The following is a 21,448-nucleotide window of genomic DNA, read 5'->3' on the forward strand; positions in this document are numbered from 1 at the left end:
TTTCATAGATTCAAATATTTGAATCGGAATAGTAAGCAGTAGATAATTTCCAGAAAAAGCATTTTAAGGGCAAGAACCCTTTTCTCATTTTGAACCTAATAACCACTTTTACAGCCTACTAGAGGAAGAAAAAGACAGCAGTTTGTCTGTCGCCAAAAGTCAAAACATTAAAGACTCAATATATATATATAACTATATACGTATGCAATCTTAACATATATTTATGTACATACAGTCATACAATTCTGAAAAAGTACCTTAATGACACAGTCGACGGAGCACAGCTTGTCCCACCGCCGAATCTCCTTTCCATGCTGTATCCAAACAATAGTGTATGAATATTCGACCATGTCGCTGCCCTACAGATGTCCGGGAGCGACACTCCCGCGAACAATGAAGCAGAAGTAGCCATCTTCCTTGTCGAATGAGCCGATACCTTCGAATTCAGTGGTCTTCCTGCCTTCTCATGACAAAAGGCAATTGCTGAAGAGATCCACCGGGAAATACTGTTTCTAGACAAAGCATACCCCTTCCTGGGAGGAGCAAAAGCAATAAGTAATTGATTTGAATTTCAAAATGTCTTTGTCCTATCCATGTAAAATCTCAAGCAACGTCTGACATCTAGCTTGTGAAGGGATCTTTCCACTAGAGACGTTGGCTCCTGAATGTATGTAGGTAGAACCACATGTTCATTCAGATGCAATGAACTTGGAACCTTCAGAATAACGTTGGATTCGTTCTCAGCACCACCTTATTCTTCTTGAATTGCATAAAGGGTTCAGAAATTGAAAACGCTTGTATTTCACTGACTCTCCTGGCCGATGGTAGGGCTAGTAATGGTGCAGTTTTCCAGGACACAAACTTTATGTCAGCCTTATGGTAAGGCTCGAAACGTGCCTTCATCAGCTGTGCAAGAACCGTGTTGAGTTGCCAGGGAGTCGCGGGTCTCTTTATTAGTGGGAATACTCTGAAGAGTCCTTTCATAAACTCCTTTATTACTCTGGCCAACCAAAGAGAAACCTGTCCAGGTTGTTTCCGGTACCTCGAAATTGCAGCTAGATGCACCTTAAGAGAGGAATGGGCTTAGCCTGTTTTGGCTAAATGCAGCAAATACAGCAGTATTTGATTGGGCGTTGACTGCAACGGGTGTAAAGAGTGATCCGAACACCACTGGCAGAACCTCTACCATTTCGCAGCATACGTTTTATTGGTGGTATTTGCTCTTGAGTGACTGAGAATATCGCGGCAGTCTTGAGGGATATTCAGGGATTGAAATTGCTGGTCATGAGGTTTCAAGCCTACAAATAAATTCAAGAGCCTATTTGTGGATACACCACTTGTCCCTTGCTCATGGATATCAGATCGTGTACAGGCAGAAATCGAATATGAGGGGATACAGACATTCTCAGAAGTTCCGTGAACCAGAACTGTCTCACCCATGCCGGTGCTATGAGGATCAGATGACACGGTGTTGCAGGGATTCTGCTCATGCACAGAACTATGCGCAGGAAACCAGGACCTCAGTGAATTGTGGTGTACCAAAAACTCACCTCAGAACCCAGAACCCCTATCCAACCAGCATCAGTGTCCCATTCGTTATCCGTATTATCTCCGAGGTCCCAATGTATAGAAAACCCAGAACAAGCGACTTAGAGTACTCTCAGGAATGGTGGGAATCAGAAATACCTGTTCGTTATTATTCTCATATCAGTCCACAACAAGAGTAATCAGAGACACGGTAAAGTTTAAAAATGTTTATTTTATAAACTACGTGTCCTAAGATGCAGTACTTTGGCTAACATAAGCAGACAAATGATTAAAATCAAAACCATCAGCATTGTTACAATACCATAGAAAATGAAAGGAGAAATCATAGTATAAATGACAGTGGAACACAGCCACCTTCCTTTCACTATTAAACTAGTATTATTAGACTAGTAGAAGGTCTCTAGGCTTGAATGGGGAACCCCATACCGTAAAGATCAGCTTAGTGGAATCACATCACAGGATCAGGTGTGCTCTGCTCCTGGGAAAAGCTCTTCTTCCGAATGTGTGTAAAGCATGAAGACTGCAATATTAAAAGCACTCGACTTTCATGTATTTGCAGCTATGTGCGTGTTATGGCTAAATAGTGGTCCGATCAACCTGAACTCAAAAACATGCATTGTCTGGCGACCCAGACTGTTTCTTTTACACAATGTTCAGACCAAGGTCGCAGCGCACGTCTAGGGATGTGAACAACAGACAGTTCTCATGTGAAGAAAAAGGCGAGCAAGCAGTTTTCAAATAATAACATGTATCTGCAGCATCGTGTGCAAAAGCAGCAAAAGTGGCAAGATGGCTTTCTAACATCTAACGCGCTTATGCCAACATAGCAATCTATGTATCTAAATCGCAGCCCTCACTACACCCCCCCTTGATCGGACCACTAGCAAAATAGGGATCTAATTAAGGAACGCAGAGTTCAAGTTCGATAGAACGGAACTAAGTGCACGGATTGGAAATCTATGTAAATGGCAGTGAAGGTTCGAAGAGAAAAAAAACATAAAAGGGGAAAAAAAGAAAAAAATTGGAATGGAAAAAGTAACGGCAAGGCTCAAAGAGCCCAAAGTCGAATGAAAAACCAAAAAGTCTGTGCAAAGGAAAGTTGACGACATCCAAGTTAATCCATCAATGTATAAGCACAGTAAGTAGCAACGGCCTCCAAAAGGAAGTCATTGGAATGTTCTGCAAAAGTGTCCGCCATCCAGTCTAGTAAGGCAAATGAACATACATGTTCTTCGATAACTGGTGCCTCTAGCACATTCAGAGGACAACTGGCCTGTTCTTCAAGATAACGTCCTGCCAGGAAGTCATATGCAGCCGTACCAATGTCCCAATTCTCTAGGACTCCATGTGCCGCTCCACAGTCCATAATCCTGACGCCAGAACAGTCCAACTCATGAGCCACTAAGGGACTCATTAGTCGATCATAATCCGGGGCAGGAGACACCGAGTTTGACAAGCACAAATCCAGAGCCCATTCGAATGGACAATCTAGGCAATGAAAAACAGGTTGTACACATGTAAAGTAGGAAAACCGGAAGGACAATCCATAGGCTATCCTCAAGGTCGCCAGTGGTAATGTTCCATAGTATTCAAGCGTCCGGTTACGAAGATGGAGCAGCCGAGACAGGCTGTTGTGTGACACAAATTGTGCAGTCATTGCGTAGTAAGCAGACCAACAACAGCACCCCAGCCACAAGGGCGAGAATCAACGGAAGACCGCCAAAGACGCTGGAAAAAAGAGAATGAAAAAATGCCAGTATCACACCAAAAATAGTTTGGAAGGAGGTCACGAGGCCGGAGCCCACAATTTTGAAAAAATGTGCCACGCCACGAGGCATTAAAGATAGTCTGAATCAGGGCACCAAAATGAAGTGGGAGATCAGTATTCAAAAGCGTGAAGGACAAATGTTTCCCGGGAAGAAGTCAGCGCGACTTCTTTTTGGGACAATAGAGCCCTTATTCTGCTCATCTTGTTGAACTCCGCTTTCAAGGTTGGAATGGAAGGCCAGATGGATACATCTAGCCGTCCATGCGGGGGTGGGAAAAGGACATTCTTACAGCAGACTACTCTCTGTGATACAGTCACTATGTAGGGAATTCCCACTAACATCCCGCAGCAAGCTTCATTATTTAAAACCAAATAACTACCGTTACCCAGCAACGTGAAAGAGGGTGTAATAGCTGGTACAGGAATCCCTTTCAGCACCCAAGCTAGATTAGGAGCGTGCACATTGCATGCGCCATGTAATTGAATGTGCCTACATACTACAGAGTGATCAGGTGTGGAAGTGCATTCCTCACCCTTCAAATAGACCTCTTTACCGTCTCTCATGCACCTGTATGTAAATGGGAGTGACCAAACTTCATGCAGGAAAGCAGTACCCAGTTGAACTGAATTTAAACAAAGGAAATGGCAATGTGATTAACCCGTGGATAAGTCACACAGCAGAATTCAATTCGGCCACAGAGAAAGGCAAAGGTTCTAACTTTTCAATATGCAGTAATGAGTATGTCGCATCTTTCATGGACATGAATTGTTGCTTTGCAGTTAGATTAAAGGGAAGGAATAAAGATGATGTATTCATATAGTCCCAGGGGTCTTTCCCAGCCTTTAATGTTTGCAATGTCCATGCAAACTGCATTATCGAACGCAATTGATTTTGACCATGATACAAAACAGACATATCATCCTGTACAATATCGACAACAGAGGAAACAATATTGTCTAAAGTGTAAATTCTGGAAGAAAGGGTGTTAATGCTATTATCTATAACAGCTAGTACCTTTTCCATATTGGCTTGATCAATAGAGCTCAATCTGGAAGCAGCTTCAATTTGTGATAACTTTCAAACCTCGTTATAAATAGCATACACCCATCTTTTGGACCTGCCACCTACAGGACCCTTAACAAAATCATTCAAATCCATTTTGTCATGTGATTTAGATAAATGAAGTCTAACAGATGCCAAGGTGAAATGTTGCAGCCAAGATTGGCATAACTTCCCTACAGAGTAGGTAGTCACAGAATGAGAAGATTCAAAACGAGGGTCCACTCGAACCTGCGTATACCCAGGTGTCAAACCCAGAAAACGATGTTGACAGGAATCAGAACTGGTCTGCCAAGTCAACCATCCCTCAGAATGCAATTTGGAAATATTGAAGGATGTATTAGTAATGTATGAATGCAACGCAGCAAGGGACAAATCTGTATGATTATCCCAATTTGGGTAAGCACCCAGATCCGGAGTAGAGGGAGAATTTAGTTGCTTCGAAGTAACTAATCCAAAGCAGGTGGTCTGGATGATTGTTGAATTTAAGAACAACATGTGGTTCGGGATGAGGCAGGCACGATGCAAAGCTTCCGTTCCTTGTACCTGCCACGGTTTGGAACCCCAAACCGATTTAAGATCAATAGTAGCCTTCCACAGATCATAACCTTTGATTGACAAATCATCCATAAAGGACTTGGAATACAACAATTTAGTGTGTGTCAGCCTAATTTTCGAGGCAGACTCAGCCGCCACTTTGAAATAAAATGAGGCAGGATTTGAAACACTAAAATCGGAAAAATATGTGAATTTGTTCACCAATGTGGGGGAGCTGCCTAGCATTGGCGTCGGACAATGTTCCCATAGGGTAAAATTTACAAAATTTCAAAACGTATTAGCTTTGTGTAGGAAATGATTGCCATAATGTTGATAGCAAAACTGCTCACCATAATTAGCAGTATCTAAATACAAATCCTCAGCATCAAATGCGGCATAATATTTCAAATCAGAAAACAGTGCCTCTATGGCCTGAACGTCCCAATCGTCAGAACGGATGTTTTGTTTAACCACATCACCCATAGAGACACGAAATACATTTGGTACATTGATAACCTCAGTTGGACCATGAATCTGAAATTTAACAGCATCCCACGCAATCCCATCCAACACTGGCCAGGCAGCAATATTCACAAAAGTCTGGTCCCTCTTCATGATGTGTGATGAGGAGTGGGGGGCCAAAGGTCCATCAATTAGTCTAATTGTAGATCTTTCTTTAAGGTAGTGTCCATTCACAAGGCGAAAAAATACCACTACAAATACAATGGACATGAACAAAAAAATACACGTGAGCACTAGCCAAATGTAAGTCCAAGGGGGAATTAAAAAATTTCTTTTAAACCACACAGCAAAAATGGAAACCTTTGACGGGGCATTGGAAGTCATTGAGTTAGTGTCAAAGGAGAAACGGGACTGGTTAACTGCGGTGGAATGTAAAACAGGCAATGTTACATCTGCAGGATAAGCATATTCAGTATCTTCAGGCGGACCACCAGCCGGTGGTAGTAACAAAGGATCAGTAACTGTATGCATCTCGATGGCAATATCAGACATGGTGGTAGATGCCGGAGCCAAAACAGAATTTCTCACCATCGCAGGGCAAGAAACCGCTGGAGTCATACTAAGAAGAATCGGCCACTCGCTGTAGTTTGACATTGTCAATGGAGATGTACCTGTTATCCTTGTGACCAGGAAGTGGAGGTAAAATGACTGTTCTTGTACCCTGCACGGCAAGCACTGGAACCGGGGCACGGTAAGAGGAGCCAAACTCCTTCTTGTTCTCCACCTTCTCACAGGCCAGGTCATCAACTCGAGGTAGCCAGCCAACTACCAGGATCTGAAGCGCAGCATCAGATGTGGAGGGTATATGTTCCTTCGCGAGACTGTCTCTGGCTTCTTGTAGAGTCTGCAATACAACACAGTGATCATCTACGTCAAAGGGTGCGGCCAGCGCCGCCATGTCTAGACCGTCAAGGTCCGGAACAAACATTTGTATGCCAAAGAGCATCATGTATGGGTTCCGCCCACCCAGAGACCTTCTAGGGAGATTATTAAGTGCATGTTGAACGTTATACAGATGGGCTAGCCAGTTCTGGCCAGTGCCTAAAACCCTAGCTGTCAAGGATTGCTTTAAGTCACGGTTCATTCGCTCCACCAAACTAATACCCTCAGGTCGGTAGGGAGACGAGAATTTGACTTGGACCCCCAAATTTTGTACGCCTTAGAGGCGAACGCAGGGCCCTGATCAGAATGAAAGGTACCACACGCAAAACTTCCCACAAAGACACGCAAATCCCTGATGACAGTACAGGCATCAGCACTCCTTTGTGGCCATACCCACAGAAAACGTGTGCACGAATCTACTGCAACTAAGATATACTTGTACGCAGTATCAGAGGAGAAAGGACCGCAGTGATCCAAATAAACACACCCGAGTGGTTTATTGGATATGTACAACTGAGTTTGTGGTGGACGGGCAGCAGTGGAAGGTTTAATCTGCTGGTATATGTCACAATCAAGAACATAAGTGCGAGTCTGTTTATATAACCCGCGCCACCTGTAACGTTGTTGTAACAGATTAACAGTAGCTGCAACGCCGGCGTGGGCAGAGGCCATACCCTCGTGAGCTGCTGTTATCAAGGATGGTCTGCAGTCCGCGTTGGGAATCAATCTATCACCAACGTCGTTAATTCTCACTAATGGGACGTTATCAGGACTTAAGTGATAATGGTACCGAGAAGGGAAACCTCTTGAGTAATTACTTCCCTTCTCTGTAGCAGCAATAGCTGCCAAGATGTCATTATCAATCTTACTTTTGGATCTTGTAACTGCTGCTACTAAATATGTTGCCACTGCTGTTTTCACTGCTTCGTCAGCTAAGCTGTTACCGACAGCGTGGACACCAACTCGCTGGTGCCCAAGAGTGTGAATAACATTGACGAGAGGCAGACGTTCTTTAAGTTCTGCCACTCGAACCCAAAGCATTTTATGCTTAATTGTGCTACCTTTGGAATCACAATATTCATTTTGAGAACAAAAGAATAGATTGTTGTTGAAGGACTGAACACAGTAAAACGAGTCACTTACTATAAGAGTGGTGACTCGAGGATCAGCAAACTCCAGTGCAAGCACCAGAGCAGGAAGCTCCGCCAGCTGTGCGGTACAATCACCCAATGACTGCATATGCATGACATCAGATTGGAATTCACCATTTACGAAAGTACCTGCCACAATTGCGCAGGCCGCTGAATAGGCATGCTTCGATCCAGTCGCCGGTTGCGCCGAACCGTCAGTGTAAATGACACAATGGTAATCTTCGGGCGGGCGCAAAGACAGAGGAGCGGGATGAACAAATTCATACTGTAAATACTCCTGAGTCTGCAATGAGGCATCAAAGATATAGGTGACATCGGGCGATGTCAAGGAAGTGGCCCATTGTATCCAACGTGGATGCAAAGCTTTAGAATTTGGTACACTTGCTTTCGTCACTGCCTCTAGGGCAGGATACGGTGTGACCACCAACATGCGTTTTCCTTGCGACAGCGCTCATTCTTTCAAAATCGCCATCTGTACTGCCATCAAAACTTTCTCAACAGAGGAAAAGCGCAGTTCAGCTGAAGTGTACAAGTGTGATTTCTATGCAATGGGGATGGTGTCGCCCTCATTGAACGTTAAGTACGTGAAACCCACTGCGCCTGGTACAATTCTTATTACCAGGTTAGTGTGGTTATCGCGTGTCAGTAAGTCTTTTGAAGCAAGAAGATCAGCTTGCAAAGATTGCAAAATCGCTGAATACTCTGGCAGCCAGCTGGATTTGGAAAAAGTAGGTTGTACCAAGGCATAAAGCGGCTTGATATGCTGGGCATAATCAGGAATGTACGTACGGCCGAAATTCAGAAAGCCCAGCAAAGACTGTAATTTTTTTAGTGTCGTAGGAGCACGCAGGCATGCGCACTTTTCCAGAAAGTGAGGAGCCAATCCTCAACCTTCATTGTTGAGCTCGTAGCCCAAAAACAACACTGTATACTCTGCAATGTAACCGAAGTCTGCAAGCATCACAATAATGCGATCAACGCGACACAAATGCGGCCACAACTCGCCGTCCGTGAGATAGATATCATCAACATACGAGTACGCATCTGGGTCTATGCTCTCTAACAGAGAGACAACGCGTGCGGCAAAGACGCCAGGGCTGTTTTTATAGCCCATGGTCAATCTCTTAAACTGTTTTTGTTTGCCGCCTGAAGTAAATGCTGTCCACTGACTACTCAGAGAGGACAGGTTATGGCTATAAAAGCCATTAGAAATGTCAAGTGTGGTTTTAAACCATTTTCTCACAAGACTATCGACGAGAGCAGAACTGTGGGTATTCTGTACCGCACACGTCCGGCAATGAGAGTTTAAATGCCGGTAATCCAAAACTAGGCAGTACGACCCATCAGGCTTCGTCACAGTGAATAAAGGATTATTCATTGGTGACACACATGTTTCAATAACTCCCTGATATTCCAATTGTTCAAGGATGTCCGCGATGTGGGGTCTAGCTTCACGACGCATGGGATATTGGGGCTGTGGCTGTGGCATAGACCGTAATGGAATGTCATGGCTGGGGGACAATTTATCCCAGCCTACTTGAGTACGATACAAAGCCGGAGCAAGCACCTGAGCCCACTCCTCGGCAAACTTTTTAGCGTGTTCCTTTGGCACTGTGTGCGCAAAGGAAGGGAGGATTACCTCCTCCCCTCTAGGAGCACCTAAAATGAAAGCCGGGGGCCAGTCTGCCTCTGCCAAAAGAATGTCAGAGGAAGAGGTCAGATTATCCCAAAAAATCCCTTGAATAGTACGCTGTATGTCACCTTCAATTAAGAGGACTATATTATATAGTCTGTCAGGGGGAGCCACTTTAGTGTCAGCAGTTTCTACAGTAATGAACGTGTCAGTTGCTGTCGCCTCCAGATATGGACGCAGTGCTTGCCGCACTACTGTAACTTACGCCGCGCTGTCGAGCAGCGTTAGTGCCCATGTCAGGTTCCGAAGCTGCGTCCGCACTATCTGTGGCATACCTCGCTGTTAGCGCAGCAACCTTCTTCTTTTGAAACGGGGGTCATTGACGTGCAAACTCGTCCTGTTTGCCTTTACCGTCAGTCTGACGGGGTTGCTCACATCCTTGTTGGGCACCCCGTCCTTTCCCACGATCTCCGCCACCGGACTGTGAAGCCGATGTTTCCTGTGAAGAACGAGGAGAACGTTGTTCAGAAACCTGAAATCTATCAGGTGACTTAATACTAGAGCGATCGCGCAGATCATATGTGCGTTCACTAGTCGACTGTACGGGTGAGGCAGGACGAGACCCCTGTTTCTGTTGCAGCTTTCCCTGTTTCTCTGTTCGCCAATTTTGTTTTGGAAAATTTGGGCGGTCGTCTTTACAAGACGAGCTCATCTTAGTTTGCTGTATCAAATCAGGAATTATTACAGTTGGTTTAACACCTAAGGCACTGCGGCCAATAGTTCTATAGGCTTCCGCAATAATCTTAGGGAACTCCTTAGGCCTGTCGAGTTCGTCCACGCGGTCTAATTTATTAGCCACTTGGAATTGCATAGCATCTCCTTTGAGGTTACCCATTACCATGGAAGCAACCACATTAAACACCCCAACAAGTCACATTCCTAATTCTACAGCTGCCTCCGCACCGTGATTGTCTTGAACACGTTTGATGACGGAGGGAAGCACAGACATAGACGGAGTGCCGAAGCACTTCGAGTATGTCGCGGCAAAGACCTTGCCCCAGTTGTCACAATTGGCCATTTCTGGGACTAAGTCTTTCGGCAAACTAATGGTGAGTATCCTGTGTTTCTCCACAGGAGTAGAATGCGGAAAAACCGCTTCCAGTTGGTCCAATTTCTCAGCAAGCCAATAAGTTAATTCATCCTTATTTTGGGGGCGCTTGCCCATTACCGAATTAACCATAACAGGACTAATAACCACTGCGTGGTGCTCAGCTGGTTGTCCCGCAACAGCAGGTGCTCCCACCTGCACGTTGCGTGACACGTACTGCACCAAACCCCTATGCACTGTAATAAGGGCTGTGTAAAGTACAAGCAACTCAGCCACCGCCACCGTCAGATAGCGGGGATGAGGTGTAAATCCGGCCAGCACCGGCCATGTGGCCCCTGGAATTGACAAAGGGCCCATTCTAGCCACCGCATGGGGAAGGGCGCCATTAAACCAAATGCTATGCTGCCAGGCAGAGATAAGAATTTCTTGTGTCCTATACTGCGTATAGTTTGCAGGTAGCTGTGTGGGAGTATAGGAGTGAAACGTATTATCGTCTGCATTCACCGCCGGTAAAGTCTCCCAAGAGTAAAACAACTCGTAAGGAAATGACGCATCGGCGCTCACCACAAAAATAATAGCCATTCCATCGTCCGGCACTCCGTACTGCGTCAAGTGACGTTTAGACGGAATGACGCCCCGGTCAGATTCCAATCACTTTTCACTCACTCACCCTAGTCCCATTCACTTTGCACCACGTAGAGGTCTATTCCTGGCATAAAACGCTAAATGGTTATGGTTTCAGAAGGATATTGTAAATCTTATGGTCTTAGGAGGATATTGCTTATAGAAAAAAGAGCAATTTTGCAGTTTGGATTGCTTTAAAGTAAGGCATACATGGACTGAAAGATACCCACAGGCAGTACTGGGGAAGAACTATTTGGGTACTTAGTTACAGCAGCAGTGGCTAAGATATTAATTAGGTGGTGTTAATTGTAAAATATGGATTCACAAAAGGACAACTGTCATAAAATTATTAGGCAGTGCTAGATGTGGTCAATAATCGGATTTGTACTGAGTATAGAAACCATGCCAAGCATCGCACGTACTTAAATAATTATACTGGGGAGTAATAGAAGCTCATATATTAATTAGGTGATAATAATTTACTATATGGCACTTGTCATAAAATTGTATAGGAATCCGAAGATATTGTCAACAATTGTATTTGTATATAGTATGAAAACCAGTGCCTAGCACCGCACGCACTTGAATAACTCTAGGAATGCCAGATTGATCCATTGTGCCGAGATGACATAGTTTAAATTCAAAATCGTTTTGAGGTATTCACATTGCGAGGATATGTATCATAGTGGCGGAACATATGGTGGCATTGCAAGGCATTCTGTGGTTAACAACTATGCATTCTGGTACAAGTAGTCTCCATAGAGCGGGTGACCCACTATGAAAACTTTATTGTACCCAAATGCCAGGAACAAACACTGCCGATGATTCATACGTATTTAGCGGTAATTAATAGCATGTATCATGACGTTTACAACAATGAATTGTATGCTATTTATATTGCTTTATAATGTATTTAACCTTCAGTCCAAATGTTTTTATGCACTGCTAATTGTAAGACATATGAAACACGCGAAGTATGTTGTCTATGCTTATGAACTCTGAAACCTATTTCTATAGGAATTAGTTGTAGAGGAAGTTACTTGATAAAGGCGAAATGCCGAAACGCATCGTCATTAACTTTGGTGCACAATAAATTATTTGTGCTGTCTCCTGCTGTGCCGCATCCTGTTGTGTTCTGCCATCAAGGTGGAGTGAAGGACTCTACTGAAATTTACAAATGGCTGCTGTCGCCGTTTAGCAGGCACCGACGCCTTGGGAAGGGAACCGCTAAGTGAGCCTTTGGTCAGTCGTACATTGCTGGTTCTTTGTATATATATAGTCCCCCCAAGCAACACTTACCCGAAAAACAGCATCTTGGGAACTGTAGTATTTTCAAGAACCACAGTGTAGTTGCTAGCAGTGACCACCGGTCAATGGACTTCCGCCAATGGTGGTGACCTCTGAGTATTGAAAAGTGGGGGAGGAGCTGCACCTTGATCACAGCGGCATTTGAGAAAGGCCATGACGGCCGAAATGCATTATGCGTAGCTGAATAGAATAAAGATTTCCGAGCATCATTCCCCGAGTGGCCTCTACCTCTTCGTTTGGAGTGGGAAGCAGTTTATATATATATATATATATATACACATATGTGTATAATACACACACACACATGCATACCTCAATCCCAATGATGTCACACGCATATCAGATGGACTTAGAAAGGATTCCCTAAACTCCCAGGTGCAGTCAAACACTAAACTGGTTGCTGGAGTATGGGAGGGGCTAATGTCCTCTAAAACTGACTTCAGCTCCTCCCTAACCGTGCCCACCTGCTTTTTTCTGTTGATAGGATGGAGGGACGTAGGAGAGAAGGCGGAAGGAATAGCAGAGCTCCACCCATTCTCTCTTCTGTCCCCTCCTCTGACCCCACCAGCAGTATAAACATATCAGGAGATAGGAGTTGGTAGGAGATGGACTAGGATTATTCCTAGTCCCTTCCCTTATTATCCCCAGCTCATGGTTCGGTTACAGGCAGATTTTCATCTCTTAGTGCTTTTCTGTCCATGAAAATCACTGGGAGAGGGACAACTTCAAGCCTTTATGAGAGTGAAGGTATGACTGGTGCTGCAACTAGCTCTGTGAGGCCAGTTAAAGCTGCATTAGTTCTACCAGTGCTGCAACTGCCTTGGTGGGCTAATTGGGGCTGCCACAGCATTGGTGACTGAACTGGCTGAGTCAGGACCTATACCTGATTCCCATAATGCCAGCCAGGGATAACTCTAGACCAATGGGCAGATGGAGCCTCACCAGCTTTTGCTCTGTTGCGGTTTACTGCTGAACTGAGCCAGGCGGCCGTGTGTACCTGGCCTCGACCACAGGAATGAGATTGTCTTCGCTCGCTGTAGGCCTCTGCCTGCTAGATGGCAGCGAAGCCAACAGATCAGCTTAGGAGGAGCGTGAGATACTGAACACATTAACAACTACATCATCAGGGTTAAGAATATAGAGAAATGAAAACATTTGATTTGTGAGTAATTGGCACTACAACTGAGCATGATTCATGTCACTGCCCTAAGCGCTGGGGGAAGAAGCTATCAAGGGGTCAACCGGGTGGGATTAGCATGAGCGAAATCAGTGGTTGTAGGTGTTGGACCTGAAATCCTTGGCATAGTTTTCCCCCAATTTTTTCCCTTTCGGCCTCCTGTTTTGTTGACTTCATTTTTTGCTGTCTTTAGGACTCTGCACACCTTATCACTGTGAACCAGTGCTAAAGTGCTTCTTCTCTCTCATTTAAACATGGTAAAATTAGCTTACACCCAATTGGCCTAATCAGTTTACTTGTAAGTCCCTAGTGAAGTGGTCCTGCATGCACCCAGGGCCTGTAAATTACATGCTACTAGTAGGCCTGCAGAACTGATTGTGTCACCCACTAAAGTAGCCATTTAAACATGTATCAGGCGTGCTATTCAAACTGAATGTGCAGTTTTAAATTGCCATTTTGAACTGGCAAGGTAAACCTCCCTTTTAAATACATATGTGTCACCCCTAGGGACAGTCCTTCACAACCCAGAGGGTAGGGTGCAGTGTATTTAAAAAGTTGGACATGTACTTTTAAGTTTTAGATATCCTGGTGGTAAAAAGCTTTTACATTCATTTCTCACTAATGTGAGGCCTACCTCTTCCATAGGAAAACATTGGGTTAACTTATTGCATTTAATAAGTGATAACTTTCAATTGGGAGCAGGTATGGATGTTGAGATTTGTGTCTAAAGAATTGCAATTAGAACCCCACTTCAACAGTATTGTTGGATTTTAAATCTGAATTCTGAAAATACCCATTTTAGAATGTTGGCTTTTTCTTGTCCTAACCAATTGGTGACTGTAGCCTGTCCATGCTCACATGACTAGGTGTAGCTGGGAGTTGGTCTTTGTGTATTGCTTCCAGACAGTGAGACAAAGGGATGGCAGGGGTTTTCAGGATGGGCCACTCGGAGTTGATGAGGGGGAGGGGCTGTCGCCTACCACACTTACACATCACAAAGTCTATGCCTGGGCACACTCACAAAGTGTTTGACACTAGTCTTTTGTGACCACAGACAAGCTGGGTCCAGGGTAGGGAGGAAGGGGATGCTTGACTCCTCAGGGTGGAAACTTCCAGAACCTTCTCCTACTTTAAAAAGGGCACCAAGTAAACATATTGGACCACTAGACTCTTCAGCACACATCTGGACATGTGGAAGACTCAGAAGAAGAACTGCTCTGCTGCTCTGCTGTAGAAAGGACTGATACTCGGGTGCCCTGCTGTGCTGCCCTAGTGAGAAGGGCTGGACCTGCATCTTAAACACAGGACCACCACAGTGACTCCAAGGGCTAGTTGGCTGGTCTCTGATCATAAGCCTCAGGGACAGAACAGGCTTCCTCCATCTTGACCCCGGCACCTGTACTCTGCCATCTGTGAGCCCTGCCCTCCAAAGTAGTGCTACCCTAGTCATGGACCATTGAAAGTGAGCTGGACAGTGCTCTGCCAGCCCAGCTGTGGTCGCAGTGGAACCGACACATTCCGATGCATTGTCTCCCAAAAACTCTGCAGTGGGGCCAGTGAGTGATGCATCTTTGATGCCGGTCCTTGCTTTGTAAGACCCTTGTCAATGGCATTCTCGACGCAGGGCTTCGCATCACAACCTAACACCTCCTCTCAACATCCACTCTGCAAGAGAATTTAAGGTACTCTTTTTCAGAGGGCTTAACTTGGTCCCTGTAGCCAGCCCGCGCTCCATCGCACTAGGCCTAAACTCCTGGCTTTGCCCTAGTCTGGCACGACCAGATGTCCACAGTTGGTGCTTTGTGGAGCAATTTTCACTTTAAAACTGCATTTCTCTGGTTCTATTAAATGGCTTTTTGTCATCTTGGTCTTGAATTATTTAATAAATATCACTCTTTTTATAACTTGGTGTGAGATTTTTCTTGTGTTTCACTTTATTTCCGTTTGAAGTGCTATGTACATACTTACAAACTGTCCCTAAGTTAAGCATAACTACTTCTGTGCCAAGCAATCAGAGGTTTAAACACAGGTTAAAGTGGGGTATGCTTGTGACTCCACCCTGACAAGAATTGTGGTTGCTAATGATTGGAGATTCACCCCCCTCAGCCAGTAACCACATTTCTTACAGTAGAGCCACAAGGAAGAACTGTAACCAGCAGCACTAAAATATAAACTGGGTAGAGCTGTGTAGTATGTAATGCTGCTGTGTGATTACCAAACACTTTATTTTCTGAAAAAGGAAAGCATTTGGTGGTAAATTGTAGTTATTGTGCCCGTTAGATGATTGTTGAGTTCTAAGTCTGTGCACCATGCTGTCTCGCTGATAAGCCCTTTGACTTCTTGCCGTCACTACACTAAGAATAAGTGCGGAAAGTGAGGCCCAGTGTGCAGAGGCACATTAGGACAAACACCTGCACACCAGTGAGAAATACCTTTAACCATTACAGTTGGGACCCAAGACCCCCAAATGGGGTCTGAAGGGGCACAAAGGAACCAAAGTGGGACATGCGCTTGAATTGTTTAATACCAATTTTTTTTTTAAAAGCTCTGGCACAGAGGTACACAAACGCACCATCAGCGAAAGGGTTAACTGCCCCTCCACAAACCCTTGATGACAGTGTGAAAAAATATCTCTTTTTGCATGGTCCCCCTCATTTTGTGCTGTTTTTTATTGCTGACTTCAGAAATCTGTACAATGGAGTGCTGCTGTCTGGTGCCCAGTGTGTGCTCTGACCCACAAAACAAGTAAAACATGGCTAATCCCTGATTGGTATATTTAACTCTCCTTTAAGGCCATAGCATAGGGTACAGAAACTAAACGCTTTGCATGGAAAGTTATGTGGCACCTGTAAGTTGCAGCACTTATTGTGGCATTCACTGGTGTAACAAAGAAAATATGACTTCAGGTCTATCAATGTAGCTTGACTGCTGTTTAAAGATGCAGCTCTACCTGTCAAATTAACCCATTTGACAAGGGAAAAAACCTTCCTTTTAAATATTAATAAAGTCACCCCTATTTAGGCCTTGTAGCCCACAAGGCAGAGTACAAGATATTTAAAAATTGGACCTGTAGAAATTCAATCTTGCCATGTACCTACACTGACAAGCTATTTTCACTGTGGGAGGCTCTGATTGTCCTTTGATGACAACCGCAGTAAAAATAGAATAGTTATTCTGCTATTAAAGGTTTGGGACTAGATACAGAAATTATTCTACTACTATTTTTAATTTATATTAAAAATCGAATGTATTCACGAAAAATATCTTTCAGAAAGTGGCCTTTGTTCTTGTAGCCAGCTGGCAACAAGCACAGTGTGAGCGGCGCCTGGTGACAGATATAGAGTGTATAGCTTGGAAGGAAGACACTGCTCACCGCCCTAAACACACACACGTGGCTGGTACACAAGATCCATCAAAAGGCCAGACGCCCTGTGCCACCTTGGCTTTCCCTTAGAGTAGTCTATGGGATAGTTTACAGTAAGGCAGACAGGATGTGCTGTAAAAGTGGCTAATGTTGCACCCAGAAACTTTTTTCCCATTGTTGGGAGTGCCCAGGAGTCAACCTACCCCATTGGATAATGAACTACAAATATAGACCTCAGAACCAGCTTCTCAGAACACTATCTGGTACCCGTGGACAAACCGAAGAAGAAATGCAACTGCTATTTGAGCCCTGTAAGGAAACCTGAAGGGTTGGACTGTTCTCACTAGTACCCAGTATAACGAAGAGACACAATAAGCTGCAAGAGGCCTTTTGCCTGGGGGGCTTACTTGAGCAGTTGCAACTGGACCTGAACTGGATCGGCTGGTGGCTTCTGCTGGAGTGAGTTCGACCCCCTAGGGCTGTTCCTGAGGTCCTTGGACCCTTGGCTATATCTAGTTGGATTGCTCCAACAACCTCTGAAAAGTTTGGAACTTAAAACCTTTTGGACTTTCATTTCCTAAGGTAAAATCTTGGGACATTGGTAAAAACTGGGACGAACCAGCTTGGTGTATCTGGCCTGAAATCATGCCTAGGTCCTGGTCACCCAGCAACAATGAGTACAGATTGGTGATTTCCTTTTTCAATAAAATGTACTCTTTTTCTAATTCAGTTTGGGAGTTGTATTGTTTGGTGTTTGACTTTATTAGCTTTTGGGTACTACAAAAATACTTTACACATTGCCCTAAGTTAAGCCTGTCTGATCTGTCCCATAGCTACCAGGGAGGTTGAGTTCACATTAATTTGGTGCCTGTGGTATTCACACTGACAATTAGGCAACCACTCACACTACATAATAATCCACTTTCTTACAGACTGTGTATATAAATAGTAATATTGCAATTATGACACATATACAGCCATTCAGATAAAAAGAGAATCAAAGAAGTGAGTGTGATTTACTTTTGTAAAATGGATTCATGCATGATGAAAGTGTCTCTTACCTGGGACTGACATATGACAACTCTGTTCAGCTTTAGCTATTGATTGATTGAGTGCGACGTACACGGTAGCCTTGCAAGTACCTGACCACTGTCAACAAATAATAATTGGAGCTTGTTAAGTAAAGTCTTTACCATGGAGGGCTAGATACAGTTTTGGGCATGTAGAAATCATAACATATGTCACAACCGCACAATTTTCAGCTGTGATGCTGATAGTTACAGTTCATGTTTCTTTGTACTCTACGATGATATTTTCTCTACTTCTTTATTCTATTTTAATAGTTAATTTGGTCTATGCTTTTCCTAACTTTCCTAACTCAGGCATGTTATGTTTTTACTCTGTCACTCATGCATTCCTGGTGGACATGCATTTATGTTTTTGTGTAAATTAACTTTAAGTTACATACTGTTCTGTGTTTGTTTTTGGAAGTTTATAATAAATATTGAAAAGAAAAAGAAAACAAATTATATGTCCACATACATAACATAGGGGCTGATTAGGATGGCGGGCAGACTTTCGTCCACCCGCCACCCTATCGTAAATGGGACCGCCCGACAGGCTGGGAGGCTAGGGTGGGAGGGTTATTAAATATATTTAAGTTACTGTTAGTTCATTACAATTAATATTTTAATTGACAATTATGTAAAATGTGTAAATAATTTATATTTTTAAAAATACATTTTAGATGTGTGTTGTGTAGTTTGTAGAGGTATAGGGTAGAAAGTTATTTAAGTAATAGCAAATTTAAAAATAGTTAATTATTTTTTGGGAGTTATGTTATTTATTATTCTATGTGTTAATTGTGTTGTGCTTTTTAATTGTAAATAACATTGCATTTATTGGTTGTGATTATTTTGAGAGTATAGTTCGTGATTTTAATTAGAATATGTGTATTGAATTACAATAAGCACAAAAAATTGTAATACATATGTAATTTGTTTATTTTAAAAACAAAATCATATGTATCGAGAATTTTTGTATTACAATATTTATATTTTTCTTATTTAGTATAGTTTTGCAAATATGTTATTAACTGGAAGTGAATTAGTCTGTTTCTAATGTTGTACAGAGTGCAGTGGGAGTAGTAAGTTTCACCACCTTGCAATCCAACACTTTCCCTACTCTTGCACTGACTGGACTGGGAATAGTAAACTTTACCACCTCCACAATCAGACCCTTTCCCTACTGTTGCAATGAATGGAGTGGGAGTAGTACTTTTTACCCATGCACAATCCAACATTTTCCCTACTGTTGTAATTACTGGAGGGGGAATAGTAAATAATACCCCTCTGTAATCCAAAACTTTCCCTACTGTTACACTGACTTGAGTGGGAATAGAACATTTTACCCCTCTGCAATCCAACACTTTCCCTACTGTGGCACTGACTGGAGTTGAAATAGTAAATGTTACCTCTCTGCAATCCAACACTTTCTCTACTGTTGCAATGACTGGAGTGGGAATAGTAAATGTTACCCCTCCACAACCCAACACTTTCCCTATTGTTGTTCTGCCACCAATTGGCTGTTGGTGGCAGTACATACAGCAGAGTGGTCCAACCGCCACATTATGATGCGGTCGGTCAGACCGCATCAGTCGGAGTGACTGACTGACGCCTTTGATGGACTCCAGGAGCCTCTCGAGCCATCGGTTGGAATATATTTCCTGCAATAGGGGCAGTGCCTACGCAGGCACCACCGTAGGGATTTCGATGTACCTTTCCGAGAGACTTTCCATGGCGGTCTGACCACCATGGGAAGGGTATTGTAATGGGACTTTAGGGCTCCCTAGCAGAGTCACCTTGCAAAATCAATTGAAGACATTTAGGGCTCATTACTATGGCGGTCAGACAAGCATCCGACTGACATCGCTACAGGCACATGTCTGTCCGACAAAGAGTCAGTGGTCCCACTTGCCCTATCACGATACGACTGCCGAGCAGGCAGACGTAAATGCCTTTTTCTACTGCAGCTTCTGCAGCAGCCCGCCAAAGGGCTGCAGCACAAGCCGCAGTAGAAAAATGCATTTCTTACACATCCTAGCATAGATGTTTGGGGAGGCACCACATGTGCCTCCCTGGCCACTTAGCTGTGGTGTACGGGGGCCCTGCTTTGGGCTCCCATAGTCCCTTCCGGCTGCCTTTTCATGGTGGTAGGCAGTCAGAAAGGGATATCCTAATCCCTACAGCGATGCCTGCACAGGCCCAACATCCATTGTAGGGACCTACCTTTACAATGCAACTGGTACAACGCAACTGCCTTTACATCGCATGCTATTACAATGCATGCCACTACAACGCATGCCATTACAACGCATACCATTACAACGCATACCATTACAATGCATTATAAGGTAAGTAAGGGAGATTATTTTAGTTTTAGGGTGGGTATGTGTTTTGGGGTACATGGAAATAGTAATTTTTACCCCTATACTATCCAACACTTTCCCTGCTGTTGCACTCATTGGAGGTGGAATAGTAATTTTTACCTCTACACTATCCAACACTTACCATATTGTTGCACTCACTGGAGTGTGAATAGTAATTTTTACCCCTAAACTATCCAACACTAACCCTACCGTTGCCCTAAAAGTATTATGCATTGTAATGGTATGCACTGTAATGGTATGCGTTATAATGGTAGTTTTTAAAAATGCGTTGTAATGGCATGCATTGTAAAATCATGCAATATAATGTTAGTTGCGATGTAAAGACTGTGTTGTAAAAGCATGCGTTGTAATTGCTCGCGTTGTAACGTCATATATTCGCCACCGACAGGTCGTCGGTGGTGGTCCCACCAACATCATAATGTGGGCCTTAGTATTGCAAAGGTGAGTAATATGGAAAATGATAATGTTGGTGATGGTTTGTTTTTTATTTTTTGATTGTTCTATTTCCACACTGACATTTTAAAACAAGTAAGTAAATCCGGTAATTGTTTTACTTACGTTTTTCAGTTTTAGCTCCCTTTATTGAGACATAACAGACCTGATTTTTACTATTCACAAAAGTATGTCACCAGAACTATATTTATGACTATGAAGTCTCCACACTCAGGGCGGAGACTCCACACATAAAAATAAATGTCTATCCTATCTTTTTACTTGCAGAGTCTCTGCTACAAGTGCGATGGTTCTGATGTCGCAAAGATAATACTCGTAATATGCCTTTGCGAATAGGAAAAAACTTAAACTTACAAAAAAGTGTATGCTTACCTTTGTGAATCAGGCTCAACATGTTTCCCTTTGATTACGGCAGGCCTGTCTCCACATACTTGCTTCAAGACATCAATTTTTACTTATCTTTTGGCTTCTATATCAGTTCCATATAGACACTGGGGATCATGTTCACACCAGACAACATACTTTACACCCCAAATGAATGCCATTCATTGATGCTGTCAACGTAGATCGGCCCATGGTCAGGAAAATCTACTGTCTACTCCAAACTGGCCATTGTCTGAAATTGGCCCACACCATCTTAACTCATTTAGGCCCTGATTAAGGAGCATGTTCAAATTGCAAGAGCAAATAGAACACCCAATAATTACAACAGGATGTGGCAATTAATGGGAGCACAATTTGCACCCAATTCAGAATTGTAATTCTACACAATTTGAACTTGCAATGTGAGGAAGCTTTTAACTGATGCAAATCACAGGTTTAACTCCCACATCGGGCACAGTTTACGCAAACTAGTTATCCCCTT

The 21,448-nt window shown here is 43.5% G+C and overlaps 1 protein-coding gene across 3 annotated transcripts in view; it reads right to left on the reverse strand.

The window, feature by feature from the left end:
* The window catches only part of LOC146785927 (uncharacterized), a 671,075-nt gene that overhangs the window by 590,433 nt on the left and 59,194 nt on the right, over positions 1-21,448 (reverse strand). For all 3 annotated transcript variants that reach the window (XM_085635325.1, XM_085635328.1, XM_085635327.1), the window contains exon 6: positions 17,744-17,831. In XM_085635325.1, coding sequence (XP_085491451.1) covers positions 17,744-17,831 — 88 coding nt within the window. The remainder of the gene's footprint in view (positions 1-17,743; positions 17,832-21,448) is intronic.

The sequence above is a fragment of the Triturus cristatus genome, chromosome 11 (genome assembly GCF_964204655.1).
Source record: "Triturus cristatus chromosome 11, aTriCri1.1, whole genome shotgun sequence".
Lineage (NCBI taxonomy): Eukaryota > Metazoa > Chordata > Amphibia > Caudata > Salamandridae > Triturus > Triturus cristatus.